This window comes from Mustela putorius, unplaced genomic scaffold, assembly GCF_011764305.1.
Source record: "Mustela putorius furo isolate JIRA1106 unplaced genomic scaffold, ASM1176430v1.1 tig00000585_pilon_pilon_pilon, whole genome shotgun sequence".
Taxonomy (NCBI): Eukaryota; Metazoa; Chordata; class Mammalia; order Carnivora; family Mustelidae; genus Mustela; species Mustela putorius.
The window spans coordinates 12,626,693-12,645,621 of NW_025421424.1; the positions used below are offsets into that span (position 1 = coordinate 12,626,693).

The 18,929-nt window shown below is 37.0% G+C and overlaps 1 protein-coding gene and 1 pseudogene across 1 annotated transcript in view; one reads left to right on the forward strand and one right to left on the reverse strand.

Moving 5' to 3' along the window:
* LOC101689910 (calcium-binding mitochondrial carrier protein SCaMC-1-like) overlaps positions 1-18,929 on the forward strand; it is a 132,095-nt gene that overhangs the window by 48,537 nt on the left and 64,629 nt on the right. The window contains exon 3 of the mRNA XM_045081988.1: positions 15,069-15,088. Within this exon, the coding sequence (XP_044937923.1) occupies positions 15,069-15,088 (20 nt within the window). The remainder of the gene's footprint in view (positions 1-15,068; positions 15,089-18,929) is intronic.
* LOC123392559 lies at positions 17,577-17,661 on the reverse strand (annotated as a pseudogene).

Below are 18,929 nucleotides of genomic sequence, written 5' to 3' on the forward strand. Positions count from 1 at the left end.
GACCAGGAGGCCGCCATTTGTATTCATGTCCTCCAGAACTCTACGGAAAGCGCTCAGGGAACAAAAGCTCCTGAAAGCAAACCCAAGCGGATTACTCAGCCCGGCCCCTGGTAAGGGAGGTGCAATTCCACCTGGGGCAAAGACAATTGAGAATCACTACACCAGGCCCCGCCCCCAGAAGATCAACAAGAAATCCAGCCAAGACCAAGTTCACCTACCAAGGAGGGACGCCTGGGTGGCTCAGTTGGTTTAGAAGCTGCCTTCGGCTCAGGACATGATCCCAGCATCCTGGGATCGAGTCTCACATCGGGCTCCTTGCTCGGCAGGGAGCCTGCTTCTCCCTCTGTCTCTGCTTGCCATTGTGTCTGCCTGTGCTCGCTCTCGCTCCCTCTCTCTCTGACAAATAAATAAAATCTTTAAAAAAAAAAAAAAAGGAGTGCGGTTTCAATACCAAGGAGAGCAACAGAATTCCAGAGGAGGAGAAAACAAAGCACAGAACCCATGGCTTTCTCCCTGTGATTTTGTTAGTCTTGCAGTTAATTGAATTTTTTACTTTTTCATTTTCTTTCTCTTCTTCTGCTAAAAATTTTTTTTAACTTTTACCCTTTTCTTTATAACGTTTTTTAACTAGTTTATATAATATATATTTTTTCTTTTTTATACTTTTCTTTATTTGTTTTCTTTTTTTTTCTTTTTTTTCTTTCTTTCTTTTTGAACCTCTTTTTATCCCCTTTCTCCCCCCTCACGATTTGGGTTCTCTTCTGATTTGGTTAAAGCATATTTTCCTGGGGTTATTGTCACCCTTTTAGTATTTTACTTGCTCCTTCATATACTCTTATCTGGACAAAATGACAAGACAGAAAAATTCACCAAAAAAAAAAAACAAAAAAAGAACAAGAGGCACTACCGAAGGCTAGGGACCCAATCAATACAGACATTGGTAATATGTCAGATCTAGAGTTCAGAATGACAATTCTCAAGGTTCTAGCCGGGCTCGAAAAAGGCATGGAAGATATTACAGAAACCCTCTCGGGAGATATAAAAGCACTTCTTGGAGAAATAAAAGAACTAAAATCTAATGAAGTAGAAATCAAAAAAGCTATTAATGAAGTGCAATCAAAAACGGAGGCTCTCACTGCTAGGATAAATGAGGCAGAAGAAAGAATTAGCGATATAGAAGACCAAATGACAGAGAATAAAGAAGCTGAGAAAAAGAGGGACAAACAGCTACTGGACCACGAGGGGAGAATTTGAGAGATAAGTGACACCATAAGATGAAACAACATTAGAATAATTGGGATTCCAGAAGAAGAAGAGAGAGAGGGGGGAGCAGAAGGTATACTGGAGAGAATTATTGGGGAGAATTTCCCCAATATGGCAAAGGGAATGAGCAACAAAATTCAGGAGGTTCAGAGAACGCCCTTCAAAATCAATAAGAATAGGCCCACACCCCGTCACCTAATAGTAAAATTTACAAGTCTTAGTGACAAAGAGAAAATCCTGAAAGCAGCCCGGGAAAAGAAGTCTGTAACATACAATGGTAAAAATATTAGATTGGCAGCTGAGTTAACCACAGAGACCTGGCAGGAGAGAAAGAGCTGGCATGATATTTTCAGAGCACTAAATGAGAAAAACATGCAGCCAAGAATACTATATCCAGCTAGGCTATCATTGAAAATAGAAGGAGAGATTAAAAGCTTCCAGAACAAACAAAAACTGAAAGAATTTGCAAACACCAAACCAGCTCTACAGGAAATATTAAAAGGGGTCCTCTAAGCAAAGAGAGAGCCTACAAGTGGTAGATCAGTAAGGAACAGAGACAATATACAGTAACAGTCACCTTACAGGCAATACAATGGCACTAAATTCATATCTCTCAATAGTTACCCTGAATATTAATGGGCTAAATACCCCAATCAAAGACACAGGGTATCGGAATGGATAAAGAAACAAAACCCATCTATATGTTGCCTACAAGAAGCTCATTTTAAGCCCGAAGACACCTCCAGATTTAAAGTGAGGGGGTGGAAAAGAATTTACCATGCTAATGGACATCAGAAGAAAGCAGGAGTGGCAATCCTTATATCAGATCAATTAGATTTTAAGCCAGAGACTATAATAAGAGATGAGGAAGGACACTATAGCATAGTCAAAGGGTCTGTCCAACAGACCCACTGCCCCCAACGTGGGAGCAGCCAACTATATAAACCAATTAATGACAAAATCAAAGAAACACATCAACAATAATACAATAATAGTAGGGGACTTTAACACTCCCCTCACTGAAATGGACAGATCATCCAAGCAAAAGATCAACAAGGAAATAAAGGCCTTAAATGACACACTGGACCAGATGGACATCACAGATATATTCAGAACATTTCATCCCAAAGCAACAGAATACACATTCTTCTCTAGTGCACATGGAACATTCTCCAGAATAGATCACATCCTCGGTCCTAAATCGGGACTCAACCGGTATCAAAAGATTGGGATCATTCCCTGCATATTTTCAGACCACAATGCTTTGAAGCTAGAACTCAACCACAAAAGGAAGTTTGGAAAGAACCCAAATACATGGAGACTAAACAGCATCCTTCTAAAGAATGAATGGGTCAACTGGGAAATTAAAGAAGAATTGAAAAAAATAATGGAAACAAATGATAATGAAAATACAATGGTTCAAAATCTTTGGGACACAACAAAGGCAGTCCTGAGAGGAAAATATAGAGCAGTAAAAGCCTTTCTTAAGAAACAAGAAAGGTCTCAAGTACACAACCTAACCCTACATCTAAAGGAGCTGGAGAAAGAACAAGAAAGAAACCTTAAGCCCAGCAGGAGAAGAGAAATCATAAAGATCAGAGCAGAAATCAATGAAATAGAAACCAAAAAAACAATAGAACAAATCAACGAAACTAGGAGCTGGTTCTTTGAAAGAATTAATAAAAATGATAAACCCCTGGCCAGACTTATCAAAAAGAAAAGAGAAAGGACCCAAATAAATAAAATGATGAATGAAAGAGGAGAGATCACAACTAACACCAAAGAAATACAAACTATTATAAGAACATACTACGAGCAACCCTACACCAACAAATTTGACAATCTGGAAGAAATGGATGCATTCCTAGAAACATATAAACTACCACAACTGAACCAGGAAGAAGTAGAAAGCCTGAACAGACCCATAACCAGTAAGGAGATTGAAACAGTCATTAAAAATCTCCAAACAAACAAAAGCCCAGGTCCAGATGGCTTCCCGGGGGAATTCTACCAAACATTTAAAGAAGAACTAATTCCTATTCTCCTGAAACTGTTCCAAAAAATAGAAATGGAAGGAAAACTTCCAAACTCATTTTATAAGGCAAGCATCACCTTGATCCCAAAACCAGACAAGGATCCCATCAAAAAAGAGAGCTATAGACCAATATCCTTGATGAACACAGATGCAAAAATACTCAACAAAATACTAGCCAATAGGATTCAACAGTACATTAAAAGGATTATTCACCACGACCAAGAGGGATTTATTCCAGGGCTGCAAGGTTGGTTCAACATTCGCAAATCAGTCAATGTGATACAACACATCAATAAAAGAAAGAACAAGAACCATATGATACTCTCAATAGATGCTGAAAAAGCATTTGACAAAGTACAGTATCCCTTCCTGATCAAAACTCTTCAAAGTGTAGGGATAGAGGGCACATACCTCAATATCATCAAAGCCATCTATGAAAAACCCACCGCAAATATCATTCTCAATGGAGAAAAACTGAAAGCTTTTCTGCTAAGGTCAGGAACACGGCAGGGATGTCCATTATCACCACTGCTATTCAACATAGTACTAGAAGTCCTAGCCTTAGCAATCAGACAACAAAAGGACATTAAAGCCATCCAAATCGGCAAAGAGGAAGTCAAATTATAACTCTTCGCAGATTTTATGATACTATATGTGGAAAACCCAAAAGACTCCACTCCAAAACTCCTAGAACTTGTACAGGAATTCAGTAAAGTGTCAGGATATAAAATCAATGCACAGAAATCAGTTGCATTTCTCTACACCAACAGCAAGACAGAAGAAAGAGAAATTAAGGAGTCAATCCCATTTACAATTGCACCCAAAACCATAAGATACCTAGGAATAAATCTAACCAAAGAGGCACAGAATCTATACTCAGAAAACTATAAAGTACTCATGAAAGAAATTGAGGAAGACACAAAGAAATGGAAAAATATTCCATGCTCCTGGATTGGAAGAATAAATATTGTGAAAATGTCTATGATACCTAAAGAAATCTACACATTTAATGCAATTCCTATCAAAGTGCCATCCATCTTTTTCAAAGAAATGGAACAAATAATTCTAAAATTTATATGGAACCAGAAAAGACCTCGAATAGCCAAAGGGATATTGGAAAAGAAAGCCAACGTTGGGGGCATCACAATTCCAGACTTCAAGCTCTATTACAAAGCTGTCATCATCAAGACAGCATGGTACTGGCACAAAAACAGACACATAGATCAATGGAACAGAATAGAGAGCCCAGAAATAGACCCTCAACTCTACAGTCAACTAATCTTCAACAAAGCAGGAAAGAATGTCCAATGGAAAAAAGACAGACTCTTCAATAAATGCTGCTGGGAAAATTGGACAGCCACATGCAGAAAAATGAAATTGGACCATTTCCTTACACCACACACAAAAATAGACTCAAAATGGATGAAGGACCTCAATGTGAAAGCAATCCATCAAAATCCTTGAGGAGAACACAGGCAGCAACCTCTTCAACCTCAGCTGCAGCAACATCTTCCTAGGAACAATGCCAAAGGCAAGGGAAGCAAGGGCAAAAATGAACTAATTGGGATTTCATCAAGATCAAAAGCTTCTGCACAGCAAAGGAAACAGTTAACAAAATCAAAAGACAACTGACAGAATGGGAGAATATATTTGCAAATGACATATCAGATAAAGGACTAGTGTCCAGAATCTATAAAGAACTTAGCAAACTCAACATCCAAAGAACAAATAATCCAATCAAGAAATGGGCAGAGGACATGAACAGACATTTCTGCAAAGAAGACATCCAGATGGCCAACAGACACATGAAAAAGTGCTCCATATCACTCAGCATCAGGGAAATACAAATCAAAACCACAATGAGATATCACCTCACACCAGTCAGAATGGCTAAAATCAACAAGTCAGGAAATGACAGATGCTGGCGAGGATGCGAAGAAAGGGGAACCCCCCTACACTGTTGGTGGGAATGCAAGCTGGTACAGCCACTCTGGAAAACAGCATGGAGGTTCCTCAAAATGTTGAAAATAGAACTGCCCTATGACCCAGTAATTGCACTATTGGGTATTTACCCTAAAGATAGAAACGTAGTGATCCAAAGGGGCACGTGCACCCGAATGTTTATAGCAGCAATGTCCACAATAGCCAAACTATGGAAAGAACCTAGATGTCCATCAACAGATGAATGGATCAAGAAGATGTGGTATATATACACAATGGAATACTATGCAGTCATCAAAAGAAATGAAATCTTGCCATTTGCAACAACATGGATGGAACTAGAGCGTATCATGCTTAGCGAAATAAGTCAAGCAGAGAAAGACAACTATCATATGATCTCCCTGATATGAGGAAGTGGTGATGCAACATGGGGGCTTAAGTGGGTAGGAGAAGAATTAATGAAACAAGATGGGATTGGGAGGGAGACAAACCATAAGTGACTCTTAATCTCACAAAACAAACTGAGGGCTCCTGGGGGGAGGGGGGTTGGGAGAAAGGGGGTGGGGTTATGGACATTGGGGAGGGTATGTGCTTTGGTGAGTGCTGTGAAGTGTGTAAACCTGGCGATTCACAGACCTGTACCCCTGGGGATTAAAAATATATGTTTATAAAAAATAACAAATTAAAAAAAAAGAAAAGAATTCTTTCTTCAGTGGAAGGTCTACTAGAAACAGATTTTCTCAGCTTTTCTTTGCTTGTTTGTTTCTTATGGCACAGTAATTTATTATTCCAATGTCTTATGAGTTCCATAATTTTTGTTCAAAAGTTATCCAACAGTTTTATTGTTGCTCTTTTAAGCTACTCTCTCCTCCTACCCCCATGCTTTTTAAGATTTTTCCTTCTGTCTCTGGTTTTCAGCAGTTTGAATAGAATGTGCCTAAAATGTGGTTTGCTTTCTGCTTTTCCTTCTCCTATCCTTAAAATCTGTGGTTTAATGACTTGTCAGTTTTGTGAAAATTCCTAGTCAAAATTTCTTCAAATATTGCTCTATCCTCTTCTCTCTCTCTTTTTCTGACATTCCAATTAAATGTATGTTAGATCTTTTCTTGATGTCCTATTTACCTATTATGTTCTTCTTTGTATTTTATGTTACTTTTTCACCCCTCTCTGTGCTTCAATCTGGAAGTTTTTTTTTTTTCTTACCACACCTATCTTCTAAAGTTCACTAACCTTATGTTTTGCTTTTTCTAATTTGCTGTTGAACCCAGTACATTGATATCTTAACTTTAGTATATTTTTCAGTTTGTCTTTACATTTTTATTCTTTTTTTAAAGATTTTATTTATTTATTTGACAGAGAGATAGAGGTAGAGAGAGCCAGAGGACACAAGCGGGGGTGTGGGGAAGGACAGCAGAGGGAGAGGGAGAAGCAGGATCCCCCCCCACCCACACCCAGCCAGGACCCCAGTCCCTGGTGATTCCAGGACCTCAGGATTATGACCTGAGCCAAAGGCAGATGCTTCACTGGCAGAGCCACCCAGGTGACTCTTTACGCTTTTATTCTTTTTTTAAAAAAATATTTTATTTATTTATTTGAGAGAGAGACAGTGAGAGAGCATGAGCGAGGAGAAGGTCAGAGGGAGAAGCAAGCTCCCCATGGAGCTGGGAGCCCGATGCGGGACTCGATCCCGGGACTCCGAGACCATGATCCGAGCCGAAGGCAGCCGTCCAACCAACTGAGCCACCCAGGTGTCCCTACACTTTTATTCTTAAAAATGTATATAGTAGGTGTTGTGTGAAAGTCTCCAACTTTTTCTCTAATTTTTTAAACATATTAATCATAATTATTTAAAATTTAATATATTAATGCTTGTTTTCTTATCTCTTTTTCTCTCTAGGCTTTCAGTTATTTGGTCCTGTTTTTTTGTTTTAAAGATGCCTCATTATTTTAGATTGAATGATGAGATTTTTAAGAAAAATTGTAAACTCTGGATGATGTTATTTTTCTCCAGATAGAGCTAACCTTTCTTCTGGTAGGTAGCTACTGTATAGACAGATAAACCTAAATCTATTGATGGTTGGTTTTAGATTTGTTAGGGATTATTTATTTTCAGCTCTGGTCTTACTCCAAGGTACTTATTCTTAGAGTATGGGGCTTATCTGAAAGCCTAGCATGGTTACCAAAATGCCTCCCTTCACCTTGTTGGGCCTGAACTCCAACATTTATGATCCAGCATGGTGTTACTGCTAAAATCTTTTCCTAGATCTTTAGCTTTCCACCTACTCTTTTCTGTGGAGTTGGCAATGCCTCAAGGGAAAACCACACAGAGACTTTTGGACCCACTTCACTTAGTATTACCTCCATATCAGATTCTTTTCCTCAAGTATCTGGGATATTGGCATCCTTAATCTCCAGCTTTTGTCCTCTGTTCAGTAACATTCGTCTTTTCTGCTTGGACACTATTCTCTCATGCTGAAAACTGTCAAATGGCCTAAGGCAAAACAAACAAACAAAAACCAGAGTGAAATGTAGTCCTTCCTTCCTCTCAGGGATCCTAGTCTTGTTTGCATTGATTAATCTCAAACAATGATTTCATGTACTTTGCTCATACTTTAATATTTATTTTTATTTGTAGGGCTAGTCTAAAACAAACTACTCTGTCATAACTAGAACTGAAAATCCTTTGTTCTCTTAACATCTTCATATTTATTTCTGAGCTCTTCTGTTTCTTTTTTTCTTTTTTTTTTTTTAATGATGTTTTTTGGTCACTTGTACCTGCCCTCAAATCTATAATCAGCTATTTTTCCTTAGTGCACAGGGTAGCTGTATTTCAAAATCAATATCTGAGTCCTAGAATCATTAGTTGGTATTAAAGCTATTAAGTTAAAGGGAGTTGGGGAATAGTATATTCACATGATGATGCCACAGTATAATCTATCAGAATTATTGCTAACTGCAAAGAGAAAAACATACCTTTATAATGGAGAGAAGGGGTGGTCATCATTATAACCAACAGACCAACTTGGCAACCAGCATTGGCAACAGTAAAATTAAAAAAAAAAAAACACTCTAACATAATGTGCCTCTTGATGTAATGTATGCATTTTACATAGGATAGCATCTGCTATGAAGTGCTCTTGCCCAAAATGTTTTACTGATATGGAAATGCTTTTAGACCTAAAGGAAATGCAGGGATCAAGGGATAAGTTAAATGCTACTAGTAAGAATCAATCAGACAAATCTAGAATGTAGGATATTCTATAAGACAATGGGCCTGGGTTATTCGAGCAACCATTGTCACAGAAAATGTGGTGGTTGTGGGGAAATGAATGGTACTAGTCTTGATTAGGAAATTAAGGAAGCATAATCAGTGCAATGAGGAAATTTTGTTTAGATTTTAGTTTGGAAAAAAAACCAAGTACGTGTGTATAGAGAAAAAAGAAAGAGACAATAAGTTCAGCAAAATGTCAAATTCTGAAACTAGGTAGTGAGTATACAAATGTTCATTGTATTATTTTTTTCTGTAGTTTACAGTTTTCATAATAATGAGATGGGGGTAAGTCAGGGGAGATGTAGGTTCAATATTAGAAAGTAAGCCTGCTCCATATTCTTTTACAAAATTATAGAAACTGAAAGCAATGTTATTAGCTTTTACTAAAAAATAAAAGGCCAAAAACGAATGTAGTAATAAAACATTCTCCAATAAATTTCATATAAGTATCTTCTAAAATTTCAAGGCACCTTCTCTAGACTTCAAGGGAATTATTTTATTTTGGGTGGGGAAGAATGGAGGGAGGAAATGTTTAGATTAAAACAAATAGCAACAGACAAACTTTTCAGTTCTCTACTGCTTTTTACTTAGCTATGTCAATTTTGGGAACATGGTATAATGATTAAGGAGAAAAATGATAGCTAAAGAATCTGAGAATATTACCAGGAACTATGCAATGTGCCAGGCATGTGGGCTTTGAGTAAGCAAAAAGACTTTGATCCCTGCTCTCAGTGAATTGATAATCTAGCAGGAAATATAGTTATTAATTAAATATGGACATAAAATGCATAAACTGCGATGAGAGCTAAAAAGGAAAAGTGGAGTTTTCTAAATACTACCATGGGGAGACCTGAGGCAGTTCTGGAAGACTTTCTTGGGGAAGTGTTGCTTGGACTGAGAACTGAAGGCTAAGATGGGGTTAATAGCCAAGGGTTCGGGGAATGACTTTCAGGCAAAGGGAAAAGCATGTGCAACTAGCCTTAAGAGGGAAGATTTTGGGACATGTGAGAAACTGTAAGTGGCCTGTATGGCTAGTGTGCAGAAAGCAAGGGTGTGGTACAAGTGAGGTGGGAGGAAGAAACAGAGGGTAGATCAGACTGTGAGTATAAAGGGGAATTACTGAAGCAGCAGAGTGACATAATCAGAGTTGATTAAAAGTTCTCTTTGATTAAAGTATGGAGAAAAAAATGAATGAGGTGATTATGGTATGAGGCTAGGCAAGAGATGATGGTAGTTTGGAATCATGGCATTGGACTTGTAGGTAAATGCATAGATTTGAGAGCTATTCAGAAAGTAAGGTTAACAGTTTGGATATGTAAGATGAAGGAAACATTTTGGATGCCTTTCAGGTTTCCAGGTTCAACAGCTCGATGAGTGGTGGAGCCACTCCCCAAGAAAAGAAATAATGAATGAGAAACATATTTGAGGGTTTTTCATAGTTTTAGTTGTTTCTAAGAAATCAGATGTAGAATAAAGTTACCTCTCTACATCTAGCTAGTTTTAAAAATCATGTCTATGATAATTATAAGTAAACTTCACCACCAGTGGACAAAATTTATTCTTAAAGGAAAGAAAATTAGATTGATATGAGTATCAAATAGCTCCATTAGGGTCCCTGATTATATAATATGATGAACCAGAAATGTTCCCTTGGAACTGCTTGTGAAAGAATTCAAGTATTCATACTTTTTTTCCTGCTTTAACATGTGTTTTACCTTAGTTAGCATTTGAAAAAAGCTAAATACAAAATAAATTAGGTTTTTCCTTCCCTTTCATTTTCTAGGCATAATGGGAGACCCACAGCTAAATATGATCAGTGTCTTTCGTCAAATTTACAAAAGCAGTGGAGTGATAAGGTTTTTCAGAGACATGACTCCAAAATTCTTAAAGTCGCTTCTTTCAGAATGCATAAATTGTACAGTTTATGAGTCAATGAAACCACTCTTGGAAATAGTGTAGAAATGAAATTGTGAACTCCCATTTTATATACATTTATTTATAGGCATAGGAATGTCTTGGCTTTCTTCTTAAATTTCTAGAGGGTAGCATGAAAAGATGTTATATCCATCCTCCAAAAAGATAAACATATGAATCAAAATTAAATACTGAATTTTAATCTTTGGTAAGCCAGAATTTTGTTTATTAAGTTCTTTATGAATTGAAATCCTTAATATTCAGAAAGTCTATTTAAGCCTCTCTGAATTTTAATGAATACTCACCAGAAATTTGCATTTAAATGGATTAAGATGCTGGGTGCCTGGGCGGCTCAGTGGGTTAAAGCCTCTGCCTTCAGCTCAGGTCATGATCTCGGGGTCCTGAAATCAGGCCCTTTCTGCTCGGAGGGGAGCCTGCTTCCTCCCTCTCTCTCTCTGCCTGCCTCTCTGCCTGCTTGTGATCTCTGTCTGTTAAATAAATAAATAAAATCTTTAAAAAAAAAAATAAATGGATTAAGATGTAATTTACATTACCTAATATTACCTAATTATATTTTAACCTAATATATTTTTTATGTTAGAGAAAATTGGAATATTTGAAAGTTTTTCAGCATTTTCTGTTTTCTATTTTAAAAACCTAATGTTTTGTATCCTTATTTTAGATCTGTTTGAAAACATTAAAAGAAAACCTATGCATTTAAAATTATAATTAAGAGGGAAGTAGTAGTGTTTTTGAACCTCTTTTCTTTCTGTAAACTAAACAAAACAAAATAGTTCTGTCTTAGAATTACATGACATGGGGTACCTAGGTGGCTCAGTGGATTAAACCTCTGCTTTCAGCTTGGGTCATGATCCCAGAGGGTCCCGGGATCGAGCTCCACATTGGGCTCTCTGCTCGGCGGGGAGCCTGCTTCCCTTCCTCTCTCTCTGCCTGCCTCTCTGCCTACTTGTGATCTCTGTCTGTCAAATAAATAAATACAATCTCAAAAAAAAAATTACATGACATCAGAACACCTCAGTCTCCTACTGGTGTTGTTAATGGAATACTAGTGACTTATTGCTCACTTCCTGAACACTCTTATCTGTGGATACAGACATTTTTAACTTACTCTTGGTTCTTAACATTGCTAACAATTACAAGAAAGTCACCAATGTGAACAAAGTAAATTAGAAAAAACTGAGAACTCTTGTTCTTAAACCTGTGTTAAAAGGTTCACGTGCTTTTTCTTTTATATTAATGAATTCATATATTTTTTTCTATCTTTCATACATGCTTTTAAACTCTTTTTAAGAATAAAGACTGGCTAGAATTCCCCCTTTGAAATTCTAAACTTATATGAAGAATAAATAGTATTCTTTGCCCTTTGGAGGTTGTTTTGTTTTGTATTTTGCCTCTAATTTTAAAAAAATGAATTAATTTATTTTTTATTGAAGTAGAGCTGACATACACTGTTACGTTATGCTTGCCACAAGTGTGGCTACCATCTGTCATCATACAATGTTACTACAATATCATTAACTATATTCTCTACACTGTATCTTCTTTTCTCATGTACCTTCCACATCACTTCACCCATTTTGCCCATCCCTCCACCATCTCCACTTTAGCAGCCATCAGTTTATACAATGCATTTATGGTCTGTTTCTGCTTTTTATTTGCTTATTCATTTGTTTTTTAGATTCCACATATAGAGAAATCAGATGGTATTTGTCTTTCTCTGTCTGATTAATTTTACCTACAATACCCTCTAGGTCCATCCATATTGTTGCAAATACGCCTCTATCTTTTCAATCTATGTTGAGAGAGAATAAGCCAAAGATATTTAAGATTGCATGTATATACAGCTACATTTTAAAAATAGTATTGGCTCAAAAATTGTGATATAATGAGATACAAATATAAATTATATAATTCATCCTGAATATTTAATGCACAGCACAGAGATTATAGTGAACAATATTGTATTATAGACTTCAATGTTGCTAAGACCAGATTTTACTGGTACTCACTACTAAAAAGTAATGATGATTATTGGAGGAAACATATAGATGGGTTTTGTTTCTTTATCCATTCTGATACCCTGTGTCTTTTGATTGGGGCATTTAGCCCATTAACATTCAGGGTAACTATTGAGAGATATGAATTTAGTGCCATTGTATTGCCTGTAAGGTGACTGTTACTGTACATTGTCTCTGTTCCTTACTGATCTACCACTTGTAGGCTCTCTCTTTGCTTAGAGGACCCCTTTTAATATTTCCTGTAGAGCTGGTTTGGTGTTTGCAAATTCTTTCAGTTTTTGTTTGTCCTGGAAGCTTTTAATCTCTCCTTCTATTTTCATGATAGCCTAGCTGGATATAGTATTCTTGGCTGCATGTTTTTCTCATTTAGTGCTCTGAAAATATCATGCCAGCTCTTTCTGGCCTGCCAGGTCTCTGTGGATAAGTCAGCTGCCAATCTAATATTTTTACCATTGTATGTTACAGACTTCTTTTCCTGGGCTGCTTTCAGGATTTTCTCATTGTCACTAAGACTTGTAAATTTTACTATTAGGTGACGGGGTGTGGGCCTATTCTTATCGATTTTGAAGGGTGTTCTCTGAACCTCCTGAATTTTGATGCTCATTCCCTTTGCCATATTGGGGAAATTCTCCCCAATAATTCTCTCCAGTATACCTTCTGCTCCCCTCTCTCTCTCTTCTTCTTCTGGAATCCCAATTATTCTAATGTTGTTTCATCTTATGGTGTCACTTATCTCTCAAATTCTCCCCTCGTGGTCCAGTAGCTGTTTGTCCCTCTTTTTCTCAGCTTCTTTATTCTCTGTCATTTGGTCTTCTATATCGCTAATTCCTTCTTCTGCCTCATTTATCCTAGCAGTGAGAGCCTCCATTTTTTATTGCACTTCATTAATAGCTTTTTTGATTTCAACTTGGTTAGATTTTAGTTCTTTTATTTGTTCTAGAAAGGGCTTTTATATCTCCTGAGAGGGTTTCTCTAATATCTTCCATGCCTTTTTCAAGCCTGGCTAGAACCTTGAGAATTGTCATTCTGAACTCTGATCTGACATATTACCAATGTAATATGCTTCAGTACTGCCTCTTGTTCTTTTTTTTGTGGTGAATTTTTCTGCCTTGTCATTTTGTCCAGATAAGAGTATATGAAGGAGCAAGTAAAATACTAAAAGGGTGGCAATAACCCCAGGAAAATATGCTTTAACCAAATCAGAAGAGAACCCAAATCATGAGGGGGGAGAAAGGGGATAAAAAGAGGTTCAAAAAGAAAGAAAGAAAGAAAAGGAAAAGAATTTTAAAAAAGAAAACGAATAAAGAAAAGTATAAAAAAGAAAAAATATATATTAGATAAACTAGTTAAAAAACGTTAAAAAAGAAAAGGGTAAAAGTTAAAAAAAATTTAGCAGAAGAAGAGAAAAAAAATGAAAAAGAAAAAAATTAAGTTAACTGCAAGACTAAAAAAATCCAGGGAGAAAGCCATGAATTCTGTGCTTTGCTTTCTCCTCCTCTGGAATTCTGCTGCTCTCCTTGGTATTGAAACCACACTCCTTTTTTTTTTTTTTTTTAAGATTTTATTTATTTGTCAGAGAGAGAGAGGGAGGGAGAGCGAGCACAGGCAGACACAATGGCAGGCAGAGACAGAGGGAGAAGCAGGCTCCCTGCCAAGCAAGGAGCCCAATGTGAGACTCGATCCCAAGACGCTGGGATCATGACCTGAGCCGAAGGCAGCTGCTTAACCAACTGAGCCACCCAGGCGTCCCTCCTTAGTAGGTGAACTTGGTCTTGGCTGGATTTCTTGTTGATCTTCTGGGGGAGGGGCCTGGTGTAGTGATTCTCAAGTGTCTTTGCCCCAGGCGGAATTGCACCGCCCTTACCAGGGGCCAGACTGAGTAATCCGCTTGGGTTTGCTTTCAGGAGCTTTTGTTCCCTGAGCGCTTTCCATAGAGTTCTGGAGGATGGGAATACAAATGGCGGCCTCCTGGTCTCCGGCCCGGAGGAGCCGAGAGCCCGGGCCCCACTCCTCAGTGCACCCTCAGAGAACAGCGCCCAGTTACTACAGTTTGCCTGACCTCCGGCCGGCCACGCTCCGAGCTCACCGAGCCTGTGGCTGGTTCAAGGTAACCCTGAGCTGTGATCTTACTGTCAGCTCTGTCTCTGTAGCTGGTTTTCTGTTCCAATACCCGCAAGCTCTGTGACACTCAGACACCCCTGATCCTTCTGTGACCCTGCGGGACCTGAGGCCACGCTGACCCCGCGGGGGTTCGCCCCGGTTTAGCCTCTGGAGCGATGTCCCTCAGCGGAACATACTTTTAAAAGTCCTGATTTTGTGCTGTGTCGCTCCGCCGCTTGCCGGGAGCCGGCCCCTCCCCCCGGGGTCTATCTACCGGTCGCTTTGGATTCACTTCTCCGCCAGTCCTACCTTTCAGAAAGTGGTTGTTTTTCTGTTTACAGAATTGCTGTTCTTCTCTTCAATCTGCCGGTGGATTTGCAGGTGTTTGCAATCTTTAGATAAGCTATCTAGCTGATCTCCTGCTAGCTGAAGTAGTCTCAGCCTGCTACTTCTCCACCATCTTGACTCCTCCCCCCAAAGTAATGATGATTATATAATGACATAGAGGTGTTAACAAATGCTACAGTGGTAATCATGCTGTGATATATAAATGCATCAAATCAATTGTATACCTTTACCTTACATGATGTTATATGTAAATTATATCAATAAAATATTATGAATTATTTAATTAAAAATAGAGATAAGAGATGATAAACCAGTTTGGAAATGTAAAAAAACCAAATTATACGATTTATATTATGGCCAACAACTAGTTACTGGATAGGACCAACTCTCTTTTCAAGTGTTTTTTTAGAAGATTTCAAGTGTTTTTTTGGAAGATATTTCTGCCATTTCATAGATAATGGAATTTTCAGTTTCTCTAGTATTTGGAGTTAGGTCTTATCAAGGCTATTAAATTTTAGTTAAAATCTGCTCTCCCTATAAAGAGTATTGAAACTCAAAAGAATAATTCGTATAGTCTTTTTCTCTCTTGTTAAATGGCATGATTTAATTTGCTGTGAAATTAGATGAACTTAATTTCCTTAGGATAGTATAAGGAGAGGGTCCTTGGGATAGGGTACTTAATAATGGAATTAAATTTTAAGGTAAATTTCCTAAAAATTAAAATTAATATGAATATACAAGTAGCATAATTTTGAGTGACAAAACCACACTAAATTTTTAGTTGGATTCCCTTTTTTCTTAGTAGGATTTATTAATAGAAGGATTCTAATTAATTTATAACTCAGCTTCTAAAATTCACATAAAAAGAATAAAATCAAGCAAATGCCTCAAGTGAATTAGTATGTTACCATACCTTACTATGAAAAACAATTAGAGGGTGCCTGGGTGGCTCAGGTTCTCTCTCTCTCCTTGTCAGATAAATAAAATCTTAAAAATTTAGAAATTAAAATTTTTATGTGAAATTTTATTCTATAACAGAGAGGGGAAATAAATAGCAAGCTGAACCCCTCAATAACTACAGATTATAAAGATCAGGTATTGACTTAAAATAACTATATATTGGTGAAGTACTTTATTTTTTTAATTCTTTATTTTAAAGATTTTATTTATTTATTTGACATAGAGAGAGAGAGAGATCACAAGCAGGCAGAGAGACAGGCAGAGAGAGAGGGGGGGGAAGCAGGTTCCCTGCTGAGCAGAGAGCCCGATGTGGGGCTCGATCCCAGGACCATGAGATCATGACCCAAGCCGAAGGCAGAGGCTTAACCCACTGAACCATGCAGGTGCCCCTCGTGAAGTACTTTAAATGCTTCAGTGGATCTGAAACATTTTGCCAGTGGATCAAATCCACTCAACTCATTTAAAGTATTTTGTCATTTATTTTTTTCTCTATTTTTTTAGAATACAATTTGTGAATAGCAATGTGGCATATAAATTGGAATTGTTATTATGTCCTTTCCATACTCCTAGATTTGGAGGGATGTTCTGATCTAACCTGTGAGTTTATATATTTTCCTATCCTTTTGTTTGTTAATAAAGACAGAACTATTTCTGCATACAATTCAATTAATATATAGTAGATTATATATGGTTTGATCCCACCAAGTTGTCTGTGGAGGGAAGAAACAGTAATGAAGAAGAGTACCTGTGAATTAGATGTGTGGATCTACCTTTCTAAGGATTCAACAGATCTTCGAATAGGTTTCTAATGAGCTAAGGGAGAAAGGTAAATAAAATTCAAACTCTCCTCTATGCACAACAAATACTTTATAGGCAGTCATGTGTTTTATTCCAGTTAACCATTAAGTAAGATAATAAATATTTATGTGTATATGTGTACATATATATCAACATGCTATGTATACACACACATGCATAAACATAATACACATACATATATACATGCACATGTATAATCACAATTTTTTTAAGCATCAAAGTTGATGGAGAGGGGTAGAGATGTAAAATGTTGATTGTAGTTAAATATTTAAGTACCCACCATATGATAGGTGTTATATAACACATATGCTGCCTTCTTTTTAATATATAGAAGACAAAATATTCCTCTTTCTCTTATTAATAAGATAAATTAGAAACATTTCCAAACCTGTCATTTAATTAAAGAATACCACAGCTATAAATTCCTCAGAAATCTTGACTTGTGTCAATTAATCTCCTTAATATTTAGGACTAAGGCTATGTTAAATAGAATTCTGGCTTACTTGCGTTGTCCTGGATACATATATTCAAACATCATTTTGGATTATGGGTTATTTCTTGGGGCTCCTGGGTGGCTCAGTCAGTTAGGTGGCTGACTTTTCATTTCAGGTCAGTTCATGATCTTGGGGTCATGAGCTCAAGCCCCATGTTGGGCTCCACACTCAGTGCTGAGCTTGCTTATCCCTCTCCCTACCTCTCCCCCTGCGCATGCTTGCTGTCGCTCTCTCAAATAAATAAATAAATAAAATCTTAAAAAATAAATTGTAGACTATTTCTGAAAGTAATATCTTCAAAACATTGATATTTGAGATGGGAACAATTATTATTGAATTAATCTCTGTTATTTATTAAATGCTTCCATGACCAGTTTTTGTCAGTCTGACTAAAAGAGTAAATTTGTTCTGTCATTATATATATCATTCAATATACATATTTTACACTTGATCTTAGCCAAAAGGCCGAGAAGCGATCAATATACATATTTTAAAATTAAATATGTAGTATTTCACAAAGAAAATGATAAATCAGTCATGTACTCATTCACAATACTATTTGACTTCAAACACTATCTTTTTGCTTCAAACACTAGCTTTCCTTCTCTCCCCTCCTGAAAAGCAAATGCCTCAAGTGAAATTAGTATGTTACCATACTTTATAAGAACAATTAGAGGGGCGCCTGGGTGGCTCAGTGGGTTAAGCCGCTGCCTTCGGCTCAGGTCATGATCTCAGGGTCCTGGGATCGAGTCCCACATCAGGCTCTCTGCTCAGCGGGGAGCCTGCTTCCTCCTCTCTCTCTGCCTGCCTCTCTGCCTACTTGTGATCTCTCTCTGTCAAATAAATAAATAAAATCTTAAAAAAAAAAAGAACAATTAGAAATTAAATTTTCTGGTGTGTTTCATTCATATGCACATTTAAAATTTTGTTTATGTATGGGTGTATCCATAAATATTTTTTATAACCATATACTATATATATATATCTGGTAAAACTTGCTTTTTCACTCAACATTGTTAAATTTATCTACATAACTTTATTTCATTCTGGTTTATTCCTATGTGGTATCCCACCATATACATACACAGATTTATCTAATCTTCTGATGGGCACTTTTGTTAAATGAGAAATAGATTCTTAAACTATTTTAGTTTTTAATTTTTTTCCTGTCACTTGATGTTCTAAACTATTTTAATAAATATTCAACCATGTTAGAGATTTTGTACCTTTGTGAACAGAGGATGGAAGAAATTCCAAAGCTTTCTTCTGAATTATTACTGGAACAAAGAAGCTTGAACATGTACTTTTACATTTCAGAAAACAGAGATATTAATTTAACTATTATTATTAAAGCAGTAAAGTACTACTTAAGATGATCATAACTGCAGATTTTCAAGAGTTAAAAACATAGCAACAGCCTCTGGAATCCAGTTAACTTAAAAAATGTCTTTGTTACATATAAATTAAGAAGCCATTACTGTCTAGTCCTTCATAGAAACAATAAAGATGGTTCTTGAACTAGACTGATGAGTTGAACATAGCTGCAATTTGGAGATCAGGAAGTTGCTATAGCTACCACCACCACCACTGTAAAATTTGCTTCAAGATATGCATGATGTTGGTGAATAAACATTGGGATGCTGAGTCTAGGCACAAAAACTGATCTAAACCCTAATATTCATGACCCTAATATTCATGACCCTGCATGCCAATTGAAACAGCAAAAGGAAGCTGTCTTACTTCCT